The 19479-nt window shown below is 33.4% G+C and overlaps 2 protein-coding genes across 2 annotated transcripts; both read right to left on the bottom strand.

Moving 5' to 3' along the window:
- Positions 1-781: 781 nt before the first annotated feature.
- Positions 782-5601, bottom strand: LOC104892074 (uncharacterized). The gene is made up of 6 exons (XM_010677895.3): positions 5246-5601; positions 5005-5052; positions 3605-3646; positions 2280-2561; positions 2067-2111; positions 782-1087 (listed from the first exon to the last, which is right to left on the bottom strand). The coding sequence occupies exons 1-6, from the start codon at positions 5556-5558 to the stop codon at positions 975-977; spliced, it is 843 nt and encodes a 280-aa protein (XP_010676197.1). The 5' UTR covers positions 5559-5601; the 3' UTR covers positions 782-974.
- Positions 5602-10496: 4895 nt separating this feature from the next.
- Positions 10497-17618, bottom strand: LOC104892073 (uncharacterized). The gene is made up of 9 exons (XM_010677891.3): positions 17250-17618; positions 16608-16682; positions 16458-16502; positions 15096-15146; positions 14504-14779; positions 13111-13230; positions 12254-12301; positions 12024-12077; positions 10497-10718 (listed from the first exon to the last, which is right to left on the bottom strand). Exons 1-9 carry the CDS (start codon positions 17560-17562, stop codon positions 10624-10626), a joined length of 1077 nt encoding a protein of 358 aa, XP_010676193.1. The 5' UTR covers positions 17563-17618; the 3' UTR covers positions 10497-10623.
- Positions 17619-19479: the final 1861 nt, after the last annotated feature.

Here is a 19479-nt window from a genome sequence, read left to right as displayed (position 1 = left end):
ACCCGATTTTTGACAAGGTTTCCTTGAGTTGTAAAATTTTATAATATTGAATATCTGATCTTTATCTTATTTTGTAACCCCCGATTTTGAAATCTTTGATCCGCCACTGTGTCGAACAATGTATTTATTATAAGAATGGAAATTGCTACTATGTGTTGTGTATTGTTTTAAAGGCAATTAAACCTTATCGTCTATTGCAATCAATTACTGACGTTGCCTCCCAAGATTGAATATAATATCTTTCTTTAGTGTGCACTCACAAACAAAGTTTGGAGTCTGCACTGAAAAAGAACAATTGAAGTGTACAATTATATATATATATATATTTTTTTATCTATATGAGCCACGAAGGCGGTACAAAATACAAAGAAGGGGAGGGGAATTCGAACCTGTGACCTATCGTTCACAGCACCTCAATCTTAACCACTAGGCCAAGACATCCTTGGTTGAAGTGTACAATTATATGGTTGCAATATGTTAAGTATTCATATCAAAATTTAAAGTAACTACCCTTTCTTTTGTACTTTACTAGTGCATCCTACACATAGTAAAAAAGTTTTATTTTATGATACGACAAAACATAATGAAATTGATTGTCATTTCAATTAATATTGGCATCCGGTGAACTATTACCTTGTTATATTATTTTCACATCTATAATTAGCTGACTACAAAAATAGATTCAAAGAAATTCAGTTGTACACTGCTAAATAGACGGGAAGGGGTTCAACATTGTTAGAATGGCCTCAGTAGGGCTCATACATGTCCCATTAATCCCCTATCTACGTATCGTAAAGTTAGAAACCAACCTACTGCTAAATTAAGGCTACATATCACTAAAAAGAAAATACGAAATAATGATGTCCAAACAATCATACATAAACAAATCATATTTTTGTTGGAAAAGCTCAAGAAATTTCCAATACATTTTTGCACACATTGCAAAAAAAGTTAAATACATGGAGATCCATATTCTAAAACAAGAAATATGTCAGGAGAACAACTAGGCTAGAAAGTGATCCAGCCACCGCCATCTTGTTAGCAGCACCGTGTTGAGATTTCTTAGCACCGAGGCTTTCGGCTGACCCTTCACATCCAAAAACACGAGTAAATCAACTAAGACAAGAATTATACTATTTCTTGCGTTTCAAAATAAATGCGACACTTTGATGTTTTATATTATTCACAAATTTTACTTGTATCATCGTTTGTGATTTATTTACATATGAATAAAAAAAAAGTCATGTGAGATCTTGTTAGATTCGTGTTAATAAGTACTCCCTCTGTTTTTTTTATCTTTCTCACTTAGAATCTTGACACTATTCATGCATAGAGAGAATCTTCTCAAATGTTCTCAATTTATAAGAAAAAACATAGTCATGTGGGGTCTTGTTTGATTCGTCTCAATTAGTACTTTATTAATATTCAATCGTTATAATTTTTACTAATATATAATGAAAGATATTTAAGTTTTAAAACGTGCACTGGCAAACGTGCAAAGTCAAAGTAGGAATGATAAAAAAAACAAAGGGAGTATTTGTTTGATATATACTTTATATAATTTTTACAAATACAAAATTAGAGATATATATCCTCAAAGTTCTGCAGGAATGCGTGAAAAGTGAAAGTATCGCAACAAATTTGAAACGAAGGAAGTATTAAATTAAGAATTTAAGTTTCACAATCAAAGAAGCAATATTACCAGGAGGTGTGTTCATCATTATTGGATTGGTACTTGGCACTTCACCTTCAATATTAATCAGAAATCGAAGTTTTAATTGTTAATTAAATTTTGCACTCTAATTTGAAACGTCTTCAAATATATATACTAGCCACATATGCATACGATGTGTTCTAATTTGAAACGTCTTCATTTTTAAATTTTTTATAAAAAAAGTTGTTTGAAGTTATTAGAGGATATTCTAGTCATTTCAAAAAGGGACAACATCCCTCCTCCCTTAACTTATATAATAGAGATATATACGTACAATTTAGTCAACAATAACAAAATAAAAGGTTCTAAAGATCATATACAACACACGTAGATTAATTCGTGAAGAGATTACCTAGCGGTTGCATCATTGGACCTGGTGCATGGTTTGGAGCTCCACCTAGAATTGTAATATGAGAGGGAGAATTAATTGCTAACATATATGCATTATACACGACTACATAAGTTCAAATGGGTAAATATGTGGCGAAGACTCAAAACTATTCAGCACAAGAATATAAGCGTTGGAAAACAACAGAAGAGATAGGACGTATTATTAGAACATTACCCCCGCAAAAGCCATTAAGAGAAGCAACAGAATCGGCGACACCACAGCCGTCGACAATCTCCATCACATTAGACGTCAGCGAAGGATTCAGCTGAAGGAAGGTGGTTACATCACAAAAACATGGCTTAGCGATCATTGATGTCTGTTGAACGAGAGGGCAGCACAGGAATTCGGTTTGATTAAACACCGAGCTTGAAGCATTAAACTGCGGCATTGTTTCACCTTTTTTCGCGTTATCGTCAATGCACATCCTTATGCTGTCCCAACAGTGCATTGATGGAGCTGCATTAACCCCCGTAGTATTTTCAATGAGCAAAAGTTATTAAAAGAGACAGTCTAATTTTTAATATAAAATTACACCTAGTCGCTAAATGAATTAAACTAGTTACCGAAAGAAATTAACCTAATCATTATTGGGCTAATTATCTTTTTAATATTGGGCTTACCATTGCCTAATTTTAATTGAAAAGTAGGTGGTCTTTTACAAGACAAATGAGCTAATATTACTGTGAAGTGTATATTATTTGGTAATTTTGTAAAAATGATATATCAAGGGTGAACAAATGATCCTTGTTTATCTTACGGTAAAACGATCTATATAGATCGTAATTATCTTCCATTTCTTGAAGTAATATTAATTCACCAAGAATCTATATGCACAACTTAAATAGTTTTAATTTGTCAAATGAATCTATATGTCACGTCCAACATTCTATCATTTATGGGCTTCATTGCAGTGACATCCATACAACTTGTAGAAATATGGCCGTTATAGTCTTGAACTCACAATCTCAAGTTTTAAACATAAATACTTTATTTTTTCTCTACTAATTTTATGAGTCTTTTCTCAAAATAAAATATGATTAGTAGCAATTTAACTTTTTTCACATAAAAATTTAGTATCCTAATATCACCGTGACAACTAAATTTACGATTTTACCAAAAACTTTGTGATCAATTATCCATGCCACGATCTAGGGCATCATTGTAGACGTCTAACGTGATGGTAATCCCTTGCAGAATCCCTCGTAGACGTCCCCAAACGGCCACGATTTGCATCACATTAGACCCACGAGGGATTTAGCTGAATGAAGGTGATTACATTATAAAAATAGAAGTTTATAACTGTCATGGTGATTATGCAAGCGATTATACCAGGAAATATCATCACCTACAAGATTAGTGAAGACCAAAGGAAGTAACAAGTATTTTGAAACTGGGATAGTATAAGAATGTAAGAGCACTCTTTGTGTAAATTTACATCACTAGCTGTGTGAAATTTATATTTATTTTTGCGAATCTATGATCATTAAGACAGTAATTACCTGGTGCTGGAGCAGGATTTCCCATGGGGCTCAAATTGGCACCTTCAATTCAAAATTGAAAGATTAATATACTACATAAGTCATAACATGTATATGGTGCATATAACTACATGCTTGCACCATTACAACTTACTAGATATGACTTTTTGCTGAGAGAATGAAAAACCCTATATGTGAGTCAGGACTATTGTCCCCAATTGGAAAAAAAAAAGATAAAAGATGACTTTTATATAAGATAGTGAGAACTTCAATTATTTCTAATTAGTTAGTCTTAGGACGAAATCTCATTAGAATGTATATGATTAATCTCCAATCCAATGTTGCTTAGTAGTTAGTATATGTGACCCTACTGAAAAGTAAATGATCCTAATTGGCAATTAGCGGCTAGTGGTTAGTTATTAGCTGATTGTATTAGCTAATAGTTATTAGTTGATTTGACTAGCTAATTGTATTAGCTGTTTGTATAAACATGTTTGGTAAGTAGCTGATAGATGATTGCTACATTGTTGTGTCAAATGACCAATAAATACATATGAATAATCTATTGTTGTTCCTTTTGTCATTTATTGATGTAATTTGTGAACAATTTTGGGACATAAACATAATTGATCCGGTTATTCCCAAACCTTTAATGTCAAAAAGCTCATCCCCTAACTTTTTCAAAAAGAGCCTTTTGAGCTCAATAAGCTAATTGCGACCTCTTTTTATCAAATACTCAAATCAGAAAATCGACTAACCACATACTCTAATATGAGCTTAAACCTTTAATTTTGCCCCAAATCTCTTTTACCAAATAAGGCCAATACCTTTTCTAAATAAAATCAAAGTTTGTAGTTGTATCCCTGCTTCCTAACCTAAACATCGAGGAGCATCTAAATCATGGAGACACTTGTTGACATAATTAACATAAAAAAATGTTGGGAAATTTCCTGAGTTACCCTTGAGGTTTGGCTTAGTTCTCAAAATACCCTTATTGAATTTTGAAGTTCAAAGTTTAAATTTCAAGGGTATTTTAGGAAACTAATGCACTTGAATTTTGGTGTATGATAAGGGTATTTTGAGCCCAAACACAAAGTTCAAGGGTATATGAGGTTTTTCCCAAATGTGAGTGGTAATTTGATAATTACATCAAACCTTGAAATTACCTGAGGAAAGTTCCCTAAAATGTTTTAAGTAATTTTCTTCGGAACATTCCTACTATGTAGCACGGGGAGTTCTTTTAGGTCACGTACTCGTACCCGTACCCGTGCCCGATACAATACGTATCTCTATGGGTACGTGTACCCATTCCTAAAATTTCAAAATCTTGTCATTTTCTGTCCCCGTTCCCGTATCCGTCTCTGTGCAACCTACCATTCCTGGTAACGGCTTGAATTTGGAAAGCTAGAAGAAGGAATTACCTGGAGCGGGAGCTGATGGAGTAGTTGCGTCGGGACTTGGAGCGGAACCTTCGGAGTCAAAAATAGCGAAATGTTAATATGCATCGCCTAATATGGCCCATGGGAATGAACTTTTATCTACAAATATGTACTTTTTTCCTTCATAAATTTCTATTAACAGTAAATATGACCTTTATAGTGGATTGTATTAAAATTATGAAAGGAAAAAGGTATGTGTCAAAAGACTAATATAGGTACATACCAGAACATATTGTCTCAAAAGAAGCACCAATGTTACATATGGTGAGAAGTTGAGAGATCCCATCAGCAACGGAGGGATCTTGATCAAGAATTTGTTTGACACCGCAGAAACAATCGGTGGAATTAAGCAACTCTTTCACGAGGACCGGGCAGCACTCCTGCTTGAATTCCTCCGCCGTCGTCGCATTTCTCCGGCATGTTCCGATGTTCTTCCAGCACTCTCCCGGAAGATCTTGTTGTGCTGATGAGGGCATGAATTGCATTGACATCAACATTATTATTGCTAACAACATTGCCGCCTCAAAATTTCTCATCTCTAATTATTTTACCTCTCTTTATCAAATGTCTTATCCTTTATTTTTGTGAACTTACGTTGATTTTTCTGTGTAACAAATATTTATACAGTGGTTAACATTCAACAAGGCATATTCTAGAATGAACTTGATTCATGGACTATTTCCATGAGTTAGTGTGCTGCACGTAGATTTTCCCCATGCCCACTACTTTTTATACGTAGTAGCATTCCACTAGTTTTGTGCTTCCACACACACATTACGTAATGAACCGGCTAATCTTATCATTGTTGATTGAATCTTTCAAATACTTTTTATTTATATCAGTCTTCTATTACTAATCAATATGAAAAGTGGAGATAGAATACATATTGTAGTTCTACCGGAATCAATAAGAAAATTAGCTTAATATAATGTAGTTACTTGGAGGAAAATTTGCCAAAAACAACTTTTTAAAGTTTTTTTTGTCAAGACAAATCTTAAATCTAAAAATCTTTGCTAGACGAAACCTGATGATGTTATTCCACTATTGACCCTGGTTCTCCGACATTGACTGAGTTAATGACTAATAAAGAGCTAGCCCCTTTCACGCCATTTCGTTTCGTCCAATTTCTCCAAACTGTAAACGATTTTCCCTCCCTTTACCAAGTGACTAAGTGCAAGATATAAACGGAATTCGATCCAAGATTTTTGGTACCAACCCCACAAGACTTTACAAATTAAATTAAAAAGATGACATCCACACTTCTTAAATATAATGTAGTATAACATCCATGTCTTTGTTCACATTATCCATGATTATTTCATGGTTTAGTTGTATATTATTTTTGTGGGTCGGTCTTCCATGTTTACTAAGTAATTGACTATTAATCCGTATTTTATACACTTACAATGATAAATGCACTTACACACTAGTTCTAAGGTTGAGGACATGCAGGTAATAGCCCTGTGTTAATTGGCATCACCTCTGATACTAGAGGTAATGAAATCGAGCCTCACCCTTAACACGAAGGATCCCCAACCAAACCCCCCTCCCTCCTCCCATGTGCAAAGGACTTAAACTTATCTTAAAAAAAGAGCTAATGGGGTTGAAAATGATCGAGGTAAAGGATCCTTCTCCAGCAGGTACAATAATAATGTGCGTAAAAACAATTGATCCTTTTATTGGACTATTGCAAATTGCAATAGGTGTACTAGTAATTGTATGGTTAGAAAGACATATATGTGAATATGTAACAGCGTAATGGACCTAAATTTGCCGGCTCTTGGGGAATTCTTCATTGTTATCGACATAATTAATCAAGAATCATTGTTTACGAAAACTTAGGAAGATATGTCGTTTAGAAAGCATGAATTGAGTTTGTCTGTTGGAAGAGGAAATTTGTTTACAACATCTTGCTTGGGGATTTGTTAGCTAGTAAGGACATTCTAACTAACTGACGATGTGTTTGTATGTGTTATTTATGACTTGAGATCTTGTGAATGGCATAAGGCTGACTTTGAATGCATATATCTCTCAATATATAAATGATTTTGATAGCTTGTTCAAATAGCTTTCCAACGATATAGGTCATATGCCCGATTCCGCTGAGAAACGAGAAAATTACGCCCGTTTTACGAAGAACTGCCGAGAGCATACCACGACACGCAGTTTCCAAGATGAGTTTCCGAATCAGTTTTTCTTTTTAGGGTTTTGTGCGGAGTATATTCTAGGGTTTTTGTGCGGGGTTCCTTATGCTATAAATGGACCTCTTGGTGCTCATATTTTACACACAACTTGTGAAACACTTTTAGCCTCTAAAATTTAGGACTCCTTGTATTATTCTATATGGTTTTCTCCATTGTAGCGAAGAAGCTCTAATCCCCCATCTGTGGACGTAGGTCAAATTTGACTGAACCACTAAATCCTTGTGTTCTTTGTTTGTTCAACTTTATTGTTTTCTCACCTTTATTTTTTCATTGCTTTTCTGTTCCGCATTAATCAAACTACAACACCCTATATATATATATATAACATACTATTAAAACAGATAAAAATGTAATTAGGTTGAGAAATTTTTTGTTCCATCCTCGTAAAATCTCTATGGGGAACAAAGATTGGTTTTTGAGTTATAATGTTTATGTGAGCAATCTTTTATATCCATTTTGATAGAGTTCAAATATTCTATCCAAATCTTTTTGTATCATTTATCAACTGATCAATATTATTCGTTCACAATTCGTACAGACACATCAGTAGATTTATTAAACTTCCTATTTTTTTTAAAAATAAGACGAAGAATAATCGATATCAATCAATAATATTGAGTCACAAAAACAATAATATAAGTAAGTGAAATAGAAGTTTTTTTTTTTGTTTTGCCTAGTTGTTTTGGGTTCTAAGTTTCGAGTCCATCCCAGACGATTTGCTCAATGAAGAAGTCTACGTTGTAAATTAATTTGGTTTTCGAGGCAATGTAAAAACTTACTAGTGCCTTGACAAAAAAGTAAATAAAATTATGGTGGCACTTGAGTCCTTTCCTATGACAAGGACATCATCATACATTAATCTGGCGAAACCACAAACCAAAACCAATTTCAATATGAGGTCCCACATTGTAATTTACAACTAGTTTTAAGTCTCGTGAGATATCCGGAGTTATTAACATTTTCATGTTAAATAATATTATCTAACGTTGTATACATTATTGGTTAGAACTTTAGTATATTAGCTTGAGGTCACGTGGCTGAAACTTATATGAAACATGTTTTTAATTTTTTTTTAATGTGCATGATGATGACGTGAAATGAAACAACTAAAAAGAAAGCGACACATAGCACCTAGACTTGCTTAAAAATGTTTTTAATATATTTGTATAGATATAAATTTGAGCACCAACACTCATCAGCCTCATCCGGGCCGTGATCAAATACATCTAACCCCGAAAATCCAATAATCGGTAGTGATGAGAGTTGCGTTGCAAGGAGAGGCATTACTATGCAAGACGGAGGTGATGCTCTTTAAATTACAGGGTGGTTTATCCGTTCTCGGCCTTTGTGGCATGCAACTACTCTTTCCATATCTAATAATGGTCTGATTTAATTGATTTTGTCGATTAAAGGTTGAAAGAAAGAGCAGTCTAACATTTTAAACTCGGGTTGTAATAGGCTTTTCGATTTAGATTCTATTTGCCACTAGTGTTTCAGGTAGCAGGTATCGGTTGGACAATATTCAATTACTGCTTATGAAAATTATGGGTATTTGGTAAAGTAGTGGTTGTAGTAGCGGTTAGGAGTAGTTACTGTAGCAGTTGTAGAACGTTACTCAATTGACGTTTGAGATATATAGGTAGCGATCTAATGAATAATACTATATAATAGTATAAGGTAGAATTGTTAACCAATGTTTCCAATTTCAATTTCCTTTTTCTATTTATTAATTGCTTTTCTTATGGCAATATTCATTATTTTTCCTTTACAATAGCAGGATTGTGATTGAAATATTTATATTAAAGAGAAGATAAAAATGATATTTACAATATTTTATACTTCATATTTCACAAACATTTTAGTTAAAATTGATAATATAATTTTTTTTTGGAAGTTGAATACTTCCTCCATAATAAAATAGATGTTACACTTTCAAAAACACACTTTTCTAGGCAACTTTTGGAAGAGGAAAGAGATAGAGAGAAAGAAAAAAAAGGGGACCCATATGATAGGAGAGAGATAGAGAGAGATTGTTGCCTAAAATGGAAGTGTAACATCTATTTTGTTACAACACTTTGTTACGGAGGAAGTATTAAATTTTGGCAAAATTGAGCTCAACACCCTGAACTATAGCGCGGGTGCACCAAACAACCCCAACTAAGACTTATAGCCAAGTACCGACCTAGGTGCAGTCCGTACCGTAAATGAGGTCGTGACCGAAATTCTCACCACATATAAGTTGAGTGCTAGATATTGGGCAGTCATAGAAGCATTTTCCTTTATTCAGGTTAAACTTCCAAGTAGTTGGACTACTGTAGGCAATCAATATCGATAATGAACCCTACCATTACGTAAACTAGTATTTAAATTCTTCTTTAAACTTGAAGATGAAGATGGGTTCATTGTTGTTATGCAAATTTTAGTTTTTTAGTATTTAGATAGGGTTCATTTGGAAGAAAAGATTTTGGGAAAGTAAGAGGGAATTTGGGGAAGAAAGTCTTTGTCTTAAGTTGAGGAAGAAGAAAATGAAGGCACATGCCTGCATTTTGTTTAAGTAAAAAAAATTAGGGTTAAAAAAGAAAAATATAAGAAAGGGAGGAGAATTCAGTGAGAATTTTGGACGCCGACCTCATTTATGGTACATATTCCACCCACGTTTGTACCTTGGGGTGCTTAGGCTATAAGTCGTAGTTGGGATTATTTGGTGCACCCGCGCTATAGTTCAAGGTGTTGAGGCCAATTTTGCCTTTTTTTGAGTAGTTAAAAAGTCATATATTTCTTTTTATATATGCTCTTTAAAAATTCATATTGAGATTAACTATTGAACTAATGAAATTGTTTTAGTTCATTACATATTTGAATAAATTTATTGATCTTTATTTCGAGAGCTACTTTTGACAAACACTTCTAATAAAACAACTATAGCCATGTTTTTTTGGACTTATTTTCAGTTCAATTCAGTTGATTTAAGTTAATTTCACTTCAATTTAGTTCAATTCCGTTTCTCTCAGTTCAGTTCAGTTAATTTCAGTTTAATTCAGTTAATTTCAATTCAGTTTCTCTTAATCCAAAACAACGGGGTCTACTTTAAATGCTAATCGCTAACAACTACTAACAGATAACATCTGCCTCTAACAGCTACATCTATTATAACAACTAACATATACTATAACTATTAGTTTTGCCAAACAAGCGATGAAAAGTCTGGGGGAAGGTTATACAATAACAATAAAAATCTTACATAAAGATTTATAAATTCCATCACTCGTTAGAATCTTGATATAATAATACAAAAATTTAAGCAGAAAACACCGTGTCATATTATTGTCGGGAAAATGCAAGAATCTTCAGTACATTACATTTATCAAAATCATTAGAAGATATGCAGATCCATCTACTAAAACAGTAGATATATTGAGAGAACAAGTAAGCTAGAAAATGATCCAGCCATCGCAATCTTGTTAGCGGCACTTCCTTCAGGTGTAAAGCTGTCTGCAGAGACACAAAACAATTAAACAGTCAAATGTCGATGATTTCCTAAGTTGTTTGACCTCAATATCTTGTAAGCTAAAATATATAATTTGCTCTACGCCGCATAAAACTTTCACATTGTTTTTTGACGCCAATACTAAGGCTTTTAGGGTTGTTTTTAACTATCAGAAAAGTTAAAAAATAAAGATAACATAATATTAGTGTAAAATACTAAAATATACATTCAGATCGTATTATGATTTGCAAAGTTTAGAAAAACTACCCCTCCGATCCTTATCTATGTCCCTCGCTTGACTTACACATATGCTAATGCACATATTTGACTTTGAATATATGTAATTACGTATAAGTAAAAAAAACTTATAAGAATTTGATATTAATAAATTTGTCATTGAGACGAGTAAAAAAAAATCTCACATGATTATGTTTTTTTTTCTAATATATTGATTTTTTAAAGAATATTTTATGTAATTCTAACAATATTCCAATTACAAACATCTATAAGGAAAGGATAAAATACTTAAATTTTAAGAACGTATGAAAGAATTAAGAGTTTGACTCAGAGTCTAAAACAATACACACTCTTTTTATCTCTTTCTCCTGGAGTCCTAGTATTGTTATCTTAGATCTGAGATTGATGTTTTCATATAATTTAATGTATTAGGTTTCATATTGTTGGGAATATAGTTGATATGGGGCTCAATGTGGTGTATGGGTGTGGAGATTAGGTTTCGTGAAGAAAGAAGTGCGTCAAAGTACTGTACAAGGGCTTCACCCGATTGGGTCAGGCAGGGCCTCCCGATCGGGCCCGAGACAAAGAGTGCAACAAGCAGTTTCGCAAGTGCGCACGATGGCATCGGACATGTTCACCGATCGGGCAAAGGACCGAATTATGACCGGGGTCCTTTCGCCCGATCGGGGGCCATGTATGATATTGGCTGGCGAATAAGTCGCCCGATCGGGCGGTGACCTATTTTGGCCTAATTCGACGCGAAAACGCGTTTTTTCTGAAGGGGTATAAATAGACTTACCCTAATACATTTATAATTGTATTCTTCGTTATTATTCTCATATTCAAGAGAGAAAAAGTTGGAGAGAAAGTGCTTGGAGTGATTTTGTAGTCTTTCTTGAACGATCGTCGATTTCTAGTGAATATTCGTGGTTTTTCTCCTCTCTTCAGTTTCCACGTAAAAGTTCTTGTGTGTCTTTTATTGCTTTGTTATTCGTTGTCTATTATTGTTTGCTATTACTTGCTAGATTGATAGTCAATAGAACTTACAAATATAACAAATGAAATGAAATTACCTGTGTTATCTCCATTCGCTACAGGTCCTAAAGCCATGGGGCTTTCCGCTGAGCCTTCACATGTGCAGAAAATACGATTAATAACTGAGTATACATACCTTAGAGTTTGCGCCACTTAATTTTATTAGTTGGTAATAGTAATATCACTATGACCCGTCAATTTAAATTTAAATTTCAAAACAAAAAAATTTGGAAAAATCCATCGAAAATGGTAAAAATAAGTAAATTACCTGGAGGCGGGGTCATAAGGCCTGGAGCAGCGCTTGGCCCTTCTTCACCTTTAAGTTTTTTTGAGTAATTTAATGATAATCTTAGATATACACATCAAACAATTATAAATAATCTATTTACTTTTATAATTAGTTTGAAAAATACTTTTTTATAAGATCCATTTATATCATATTTTTATACATCTTTTCTTTTTTCAAATCATCGCAACTATCGATTATATAGGAATAATCGCAAGGATTAGGAAGTCTTCTCAAATTTCATCAAACTAGCTATTATATTGTCTACCTTCACTAACCTATGTTTGGATTATAGCATATACAGAAATTAACAGTTTGGATTATTTTGAAAAAATCATGCCAATTGTTGTGATCATTTTGAATAAAAGATGGGCTTATTTGAAAAATTGTACAATAGTTGAGTTTATTCATATCTATTATTCAATATCTAAAAGGTTGTAGAAATATTAACTCATTGATTCATGCTCATGAATTAATATAGAACACATGAAACTATTATATATATATATATATATATATATATATATATATATATATATATTATATATATATATATATATATATATATATATATGATCAACTGATTATATATAAAAGAGATTATTAGAGATAAATAGAAAAATATTTTACTTTAAAATGATCATATTAGTATTAAAAAAATTTATTAAATGCTGGTTTTTAAAAGATGACACTATACAGTTTTTATCTATTCATCAACTTAAGTATATTATAACTTGGGCAAAACTTTGTCAGCGTGAATTATTTTCATATATAGTCAAACGATATATGCTAAAAATTTGTACAGAAGATTAATATATTTAAATTAGAAAAGAAATTACCTAGAGGTGGCATCATCGTAGTTGGAGCTACGTTTGGAGGCAGAACGCTTGGAGGTGGAGCAAGGCTTGTTGTTGGAGCAAGGCTCGGAGTTAGAGCAAGGCTTGGAGTTGGAGCTTCACCTTTCAAGTTTAGTTGAAATAAGATTAGTCGCAAAATATTATATATAACTACCATATTATTAAAATTATGAATTACTATAGCAAGAATATCATGAAAAGTAGTTTATAAAAGGAGAAAAGAAGTAGTATGAAAGGGGGAGATTTAACCCAAAACAATCATAGATTAGCGAAAGCTAATGTTGTACTATCTACGTTCCATACTATTGTACACAATCAAATTTCATATCTTTTACCACAAATTCTAAGCAATATATATTAGGAAATATATAGTAATGTGAAATCTTGTTAGATTCTTTACAATATATATAATATTCAAAATTTCACCTTTGTAAAGTTTCAGCAATCGTGGTTTTATCATATTAAAATTGTATTTATTTCATTTTGATATGTATTTGTTTAATTTTGACTTCTATTGTAGATGTCGTATGACTTTGAATCAATGAATTAATGTTAATTTCAAAAAAAAAAGTTTTAATCGAAACACACAATTTTCTTGCAAAAAGTTCTCTACATCGGATTTCTCTTAGTAGAATTAGGTTTCTATCCTATATTGAGCTTATTATTTGAGAGGGAAAAGAGCAACCAAGGGAAAAGATCCTTTTTGTGTTCTTGACGAACTGCAAGCGTTTTTATGTTTTTGAAATGAGGAAGTGGTCGAGCTACAGACTACAACACCTAAGATGTCGGACGGACTTTAGCGGATAGGCTGGACCTTCAGGTTTTGACTATACTTGAAAATGCGGCATTAACAATGATTTTTCGTTAAAAGAAATTGTTGAAAGAGTTTTTTTTTTTCATCTAAGTATGGTTCCATAAGCTAGAATGATATGAGTTTCTTTTATGAAATCTTTTTTCCCTTCATGTTTTATTGAAACTTTATTTCACTCGATTTTACAAAACATATGAACAAAAGAAAGTTTGTCAAGAACAATTTATGTTATTTTAGACACTAGATACCTTAATTACAATAAAAATAACCTTCTTAACAATCATTATTGCCAAAAATGATTGTTAATACCACATTTATCATTTTATGTATAGTCACAATTCAAGGCTATTTCTGATAATCAAATTTTTTTGTGACTACCAATTATAAAAAGTAAAAATTGAAGATTACCAATGAGAATTTTCCTTAAAAACTATGATGTTCAAATTAGGTAAAAAAAATAAATCAGAAGTTATAATAAGACGGAGTGAGTACATATCAAAGAAGCGATTGAGCAAGGGAGTAGTATACGTATAAGAGTATAGGATACGTAAGTTTGTATATTACCTTGGCAAAAGCTGTTAAGAGAAGCTACAGAATCGGCAATACCACACGCACCCAAAAGCTGGGTAACATTGGGTGCTAAGGAGGGATCTTGTGTAATAACGGTGTTCATGGTACAGAAACATTGCTTCTCGTTTCTTGCACTTTCTTGAATGAGAGGACAGCAAAAGAATTCGGTGACATTAAAAGACGGGCTTGATGTATCAAATTGTGGCTCTGTGCTATTCACATTATTTGTGAGGCATTGCCCAATTTCTTCCCAGCACGTCTCTGATGATGCTAATCAATCCACAATCACGTTTCAAAATGTCAGAATTTACCAAGTTAATTAGTACAACTATTACCAACTACTCCCTCCGTTTCAAAATATAAGACACGCACGATCGAGGTCGAACTCTGACCATTACTTACTCTCAATTTACGTGGATAAAAAATTTTAAAAAGTAATGTTATTATAGTATTTTTCATGACAAATCCAATGGTATAATTTTTATTTATTATATTATGAGAGATATTTGTGATCAAAGTAAATTTTCATAAAGCGTGTTTATATTTTGAAACGAATGGAGTACTACATTAAGGTAGAATAAATTACCTGGTTCGGCCGCAGGAGAAGCACCACTAGGACTAGGGCTCAAACTAGAACCTTCAGATTGGAATTGTATTGAAAAGTCAATATATCACACAAAAGTATAGAAAATCGTGTTGAAGTTACTCAATTGTAAAATAGGTTGGGACTGCCACACCCTTTGAGCAATGCCAATGGTGACACAATTGTTCATGAAATTGTTATTTTTTTGAGTGAACAAAAAAATACCTCTTTCATTGGTGATAATAATTTGTTCATGACATGAACAAATTGTTCATTGTTCACCACGTGAACAAATTGTTCATCCTAAACTTTACAAAACAAGCTAATGACAAGTTGCCACATCTCCTGGAAATTTTGTGGAAATTTCCATGGCATTTCCCAGAAAATTCCTTTATAAAAAAAAAGTTATACCAAAATTTATAATTTATTTCCCTCTATAAAATGATACCCATATTAACATATTTCGGAATATTTTTTTTTTAAATGAAATGAGGTTTAGTGATCATTTATTTGCTCATGAGTGGGATGGAGGTGATATTTTTGTTCATAAAATGAACAAAACATGAGTAAGGAGGGAAATTTGGTGAACTTTTTGTTCACCATTGACAATGCTCTTGATGGAGGAGATTTTACATAACTGAAAAGCCTAAAGGAGGCTCTAACCTAAAATCAATAGGTTGGTTAACGTAACAAGCTTATAAAGTTGTTCACGGATCTCAATAAAAATCTAGAACAATACTCCTGGAAAATGTTTATATAAACTACTACCTCCGTTTCCTAAAGATCTTCCTTGTTACTGTTACTACAGATACCAATAATGAGAATTAATTTGTGTGGGATGGGTAAAGTAAGAGAGAGAAAGGGGTTAAGATAAATAAACAAATAAAATGAGGTTAAAGTAGGATTAATCGCAAAATATTATATATAACTACCATATTATTATGGTAGACCATATGATAGGGACATGAGAGGGTAAAAAGGGGAAAAAGAATTCCAAATAAGGAATAAAGTAAAAGAGGGAAGATCTTTTGGAAACACACTTAAACGGAAAGAGGGAAGATCTTTAGGAAACGGAGGTAATACATACAAGCACCAAAAATATTTGTGCAAAAGACAAAACATTATAGTCTACAAATTATACACAAAAAGAATAATAATTTACATAAAAAAATTGGTTTTATTGCAATTCTAGACGAGTGAATTCCAATCATGAATTAGGTTCTCACTAAAAATTGATGTAAAATGGTCTTTTTATTATATGAAATTCTTCATACATTAAGTTGGTGAACCTATTATTATTCACTCATAGATTGTACCTTATTAATGAAATTTGTTAATCTATCAGTAATTAAATGAATGAAATACCTGGTGTTGGGGCCGCGGGAGTTACACTAGGGCTTGAATTAGGACCTTTGAAACAAAAACAAATGCAACATTTGTAATTTCAATTTTATATGTTTTGCAAAAGAAATCAATAACAATTATAAAAAAACTCATAGTATGTAAATACTATACCTGGAGATAGAGCAGTCGGAGACTGAGCAGATTGTGGTGGAGAAGATGGAGCTTGTTGTGGGCTTTGACTAGTACCTTCAAATAAAAAATTGCAAGCTTCATAAAAGCATATTCTAGCTAATTGGGCTTGCACACGCCAGAGCAGCGAGTAACAACACACAAGTCCGGATGAGGTTGCATCCTAACTATACATGGAGCAAACACTATTGTTGGGCTACATGCTCCCAACATTTGTCAACCTACTGGGGGCTCCCTACGTGGGAACAACATTAGGCAAAGATCGTTCGCTCAAATACCATGATAAATACATCATTCTGCACACGCAAACCCACACCGGAGGAGAGAGTGGCCACACGCAAGCCAAATGAGGTTCCATCCTAAAACCAATGATTTTGGTAGTAGGATGAGTAGGCCATTAAGCTTATATGTTAGGCATATCCTATCTCTCTCTTTCTTCGATATTAGACAAGCTTACATGTGGATTAACACCTTAACACTAGCATAATTATAAGCAATACTGGCTTGTATTAGTAGCCACAACAGGGTCAAAATCACCCGAGATCAGATAACTTTTCGGACCAAGTATTCGTGTATTAGTTAAAAGAAGAAACAAATAAATTTACTTGAGTGCTAGATGCATACCACCCGGGCATATTGTGTCAAAAGTTGCACCAACGTTGCAAAGAGAGAGAAGCATAGAGATGCCGTCGACATCGGTGGCATTTAGATTAGGCTGGATGCTGCAGAAACACGGTGTTTCATTGGTTATTATTTGTGTGAACACTGGACAGCATACTTCCCGGAATTCGGGTGGCGTATGGGCGCCCTGACGGCATGTCATGATCCTGTTCCAGCAAAACGAGGAATCTTGCGCTGATGATGGCATAAATTGCATTGACATGAACAATACGATTCCCACCATCATCATCACCTCCATTCCTACGTATGTTTTCATCGCACTAGTTCTTTTTCTCTTCTCTATAGCTATATGATACTGGAATAGATGTTTCGTATATGGTGATTTATGGATTAATATTGGAGGACTTATGTATCAATAATTTTATATACGGCACAAAAAAAGTCATCGAGGCACATTATTCAGGAATGAAATGGATTGTTGAATGTTTCTATGTGTTAGTGCGCCTCACGTAGATGATTTACGTAAATCCCGTGCTAGCGACCACTTTGTATAGTAGTACTGTAGTAGTACTCCATTAGTTCATGCAGGCTTCTCCGTCATAATTTTATTATATTCCGAAAAGCAAAACTCAAATTACATAAAAAGGCTTGATGCTCATCAATCCAATATGAATATTACAAACCAAACATAATAGTAGTATAAAAGAAATAAAATATCTATATATACTAAAGGTGGAATGTCTCAAAGTTCATTCATACAAGTGATATCGACCATCACATGGTTTGACACGCTCGTGTCCACTATACATTCTAAGTACGCATACCATTTAGTTGTTCGGATACAACAATGAGCTATATAATTATGGCTTTTAACTTTTACCACTTATCCAAGTTTAAACCTAAAGAACTACTTATATAATTCCTTGTTTTAGTTGGCTGCCTTGGGATTGTTATATGTTGTGATTGTAAAGGATAACTGATATCATCACTATTGAGAAAACTTAAATTATATTGATGTAATTTTATGTGTATATATAGTACATGGGTAACCAATATAATATGTCTATATACATTAGAGTATTTGTCTAAGTACATTAGCTAATAATTAGGGATTGACTATCAACCTAAATGAGTAAATCAAAGGATTATACTTACCCCGTTTCAAAATACTCGCTACACTTTCCATTGTGGGAAGTTTCATATTACTTGCTACACTTCCTTTTTGGGCAATAAACTCTTTCTATCTCTCTCCTCCCACATGGGTCCCTTTTCTTTTTACTCTCTACCTCTCTCTTCTCCAAAAATGGCCTAGGAGTCCGTGAATTGAGAAGTGTAGCGAGTAAAATGAAACGGAGGAAGTAATAGTGATGATATCAATAATCCTTTACAGTGATTAGTCCTTCAAATTTGGTTAGTGGGAAGTTAGTATCGCCTCTTAGAAGTTAGTGTTAGATATTTACTTACTCCAATAACATGTGCTCTTATTTGAATTAACCATTATATCTAGTTTCTTTGTTTTTATTTGCTATTATTTGGGAAATTTTTTCATGCTGATCTTTAGCCAATATAAAGGGGCAAGATACTATGATTTTTTTTCTAAGTTAAGAAAATCTGCAGTGATTTAGCTTTGATGTCAAATTGCTTCCTTTATTTTATTAACTTAAATTTTCAACCTGGTATCAAAGTATCAGGTTAAATCCATGAATACCAAAAATAATTAGTTAAAGAAATAAGCTATGTGAGCACCCGGATGCATTATAAGTCGTGCCACACCCCATAGGAAGGTTTTCAGTAAAAAATATGACCGGACCCGGAGGAGTCATAAAACGGTGAAAATTGAAAGCTATATAAGTCACGGTTTTAGACGTCTCCGGGAGTCGTGCACCGAATGTCGTGGGATGCCATGAGGGGACATGGGATGGTATATTAAGGACTTCCACGACTTTGAACGGGCCTAAGAACATCTTTTACGACCGTTTCGGGGCTATTCTGTGGCTGCACGACAAAATAATAAATTGGTCGTTTGGTGGCATTCTGAGGCAATTCAGATAAAGCGAAGCATCCAGGATGCATTACAAGTCGTACCACACCTCATAGGAAGGTTTTCGGCAAAAAATATGATCGAGTCCTGAGGAGCCCTAAAACAGTCAAAATTGAAGGCTATAAGTGACGGTTTTAGACGTCCCCGGGACCCGTGCACCAAATGTCGTGGGATACCTTCAGGGGACATGGG

The sequence above is a fragment of the Beta vulgaris genome, chromosome 5 (genome assembly GCF_026745355.1).
Source record: "Beta vulgaris subsp. vulgaris cultivar EL10 chromosome 5, EL10.2, whole genome shotgun sequence".
Taxonomy (NCBI): Eukaryota; Viridiplantae; Streptophyta; class Magnoliopsida; order Caryophyllales; family Amaranthaceae; genus Beta; species Beta vulgaris.
This window is presented reverse-complemented; position numbering and strand designations above follow the sequence as displayed.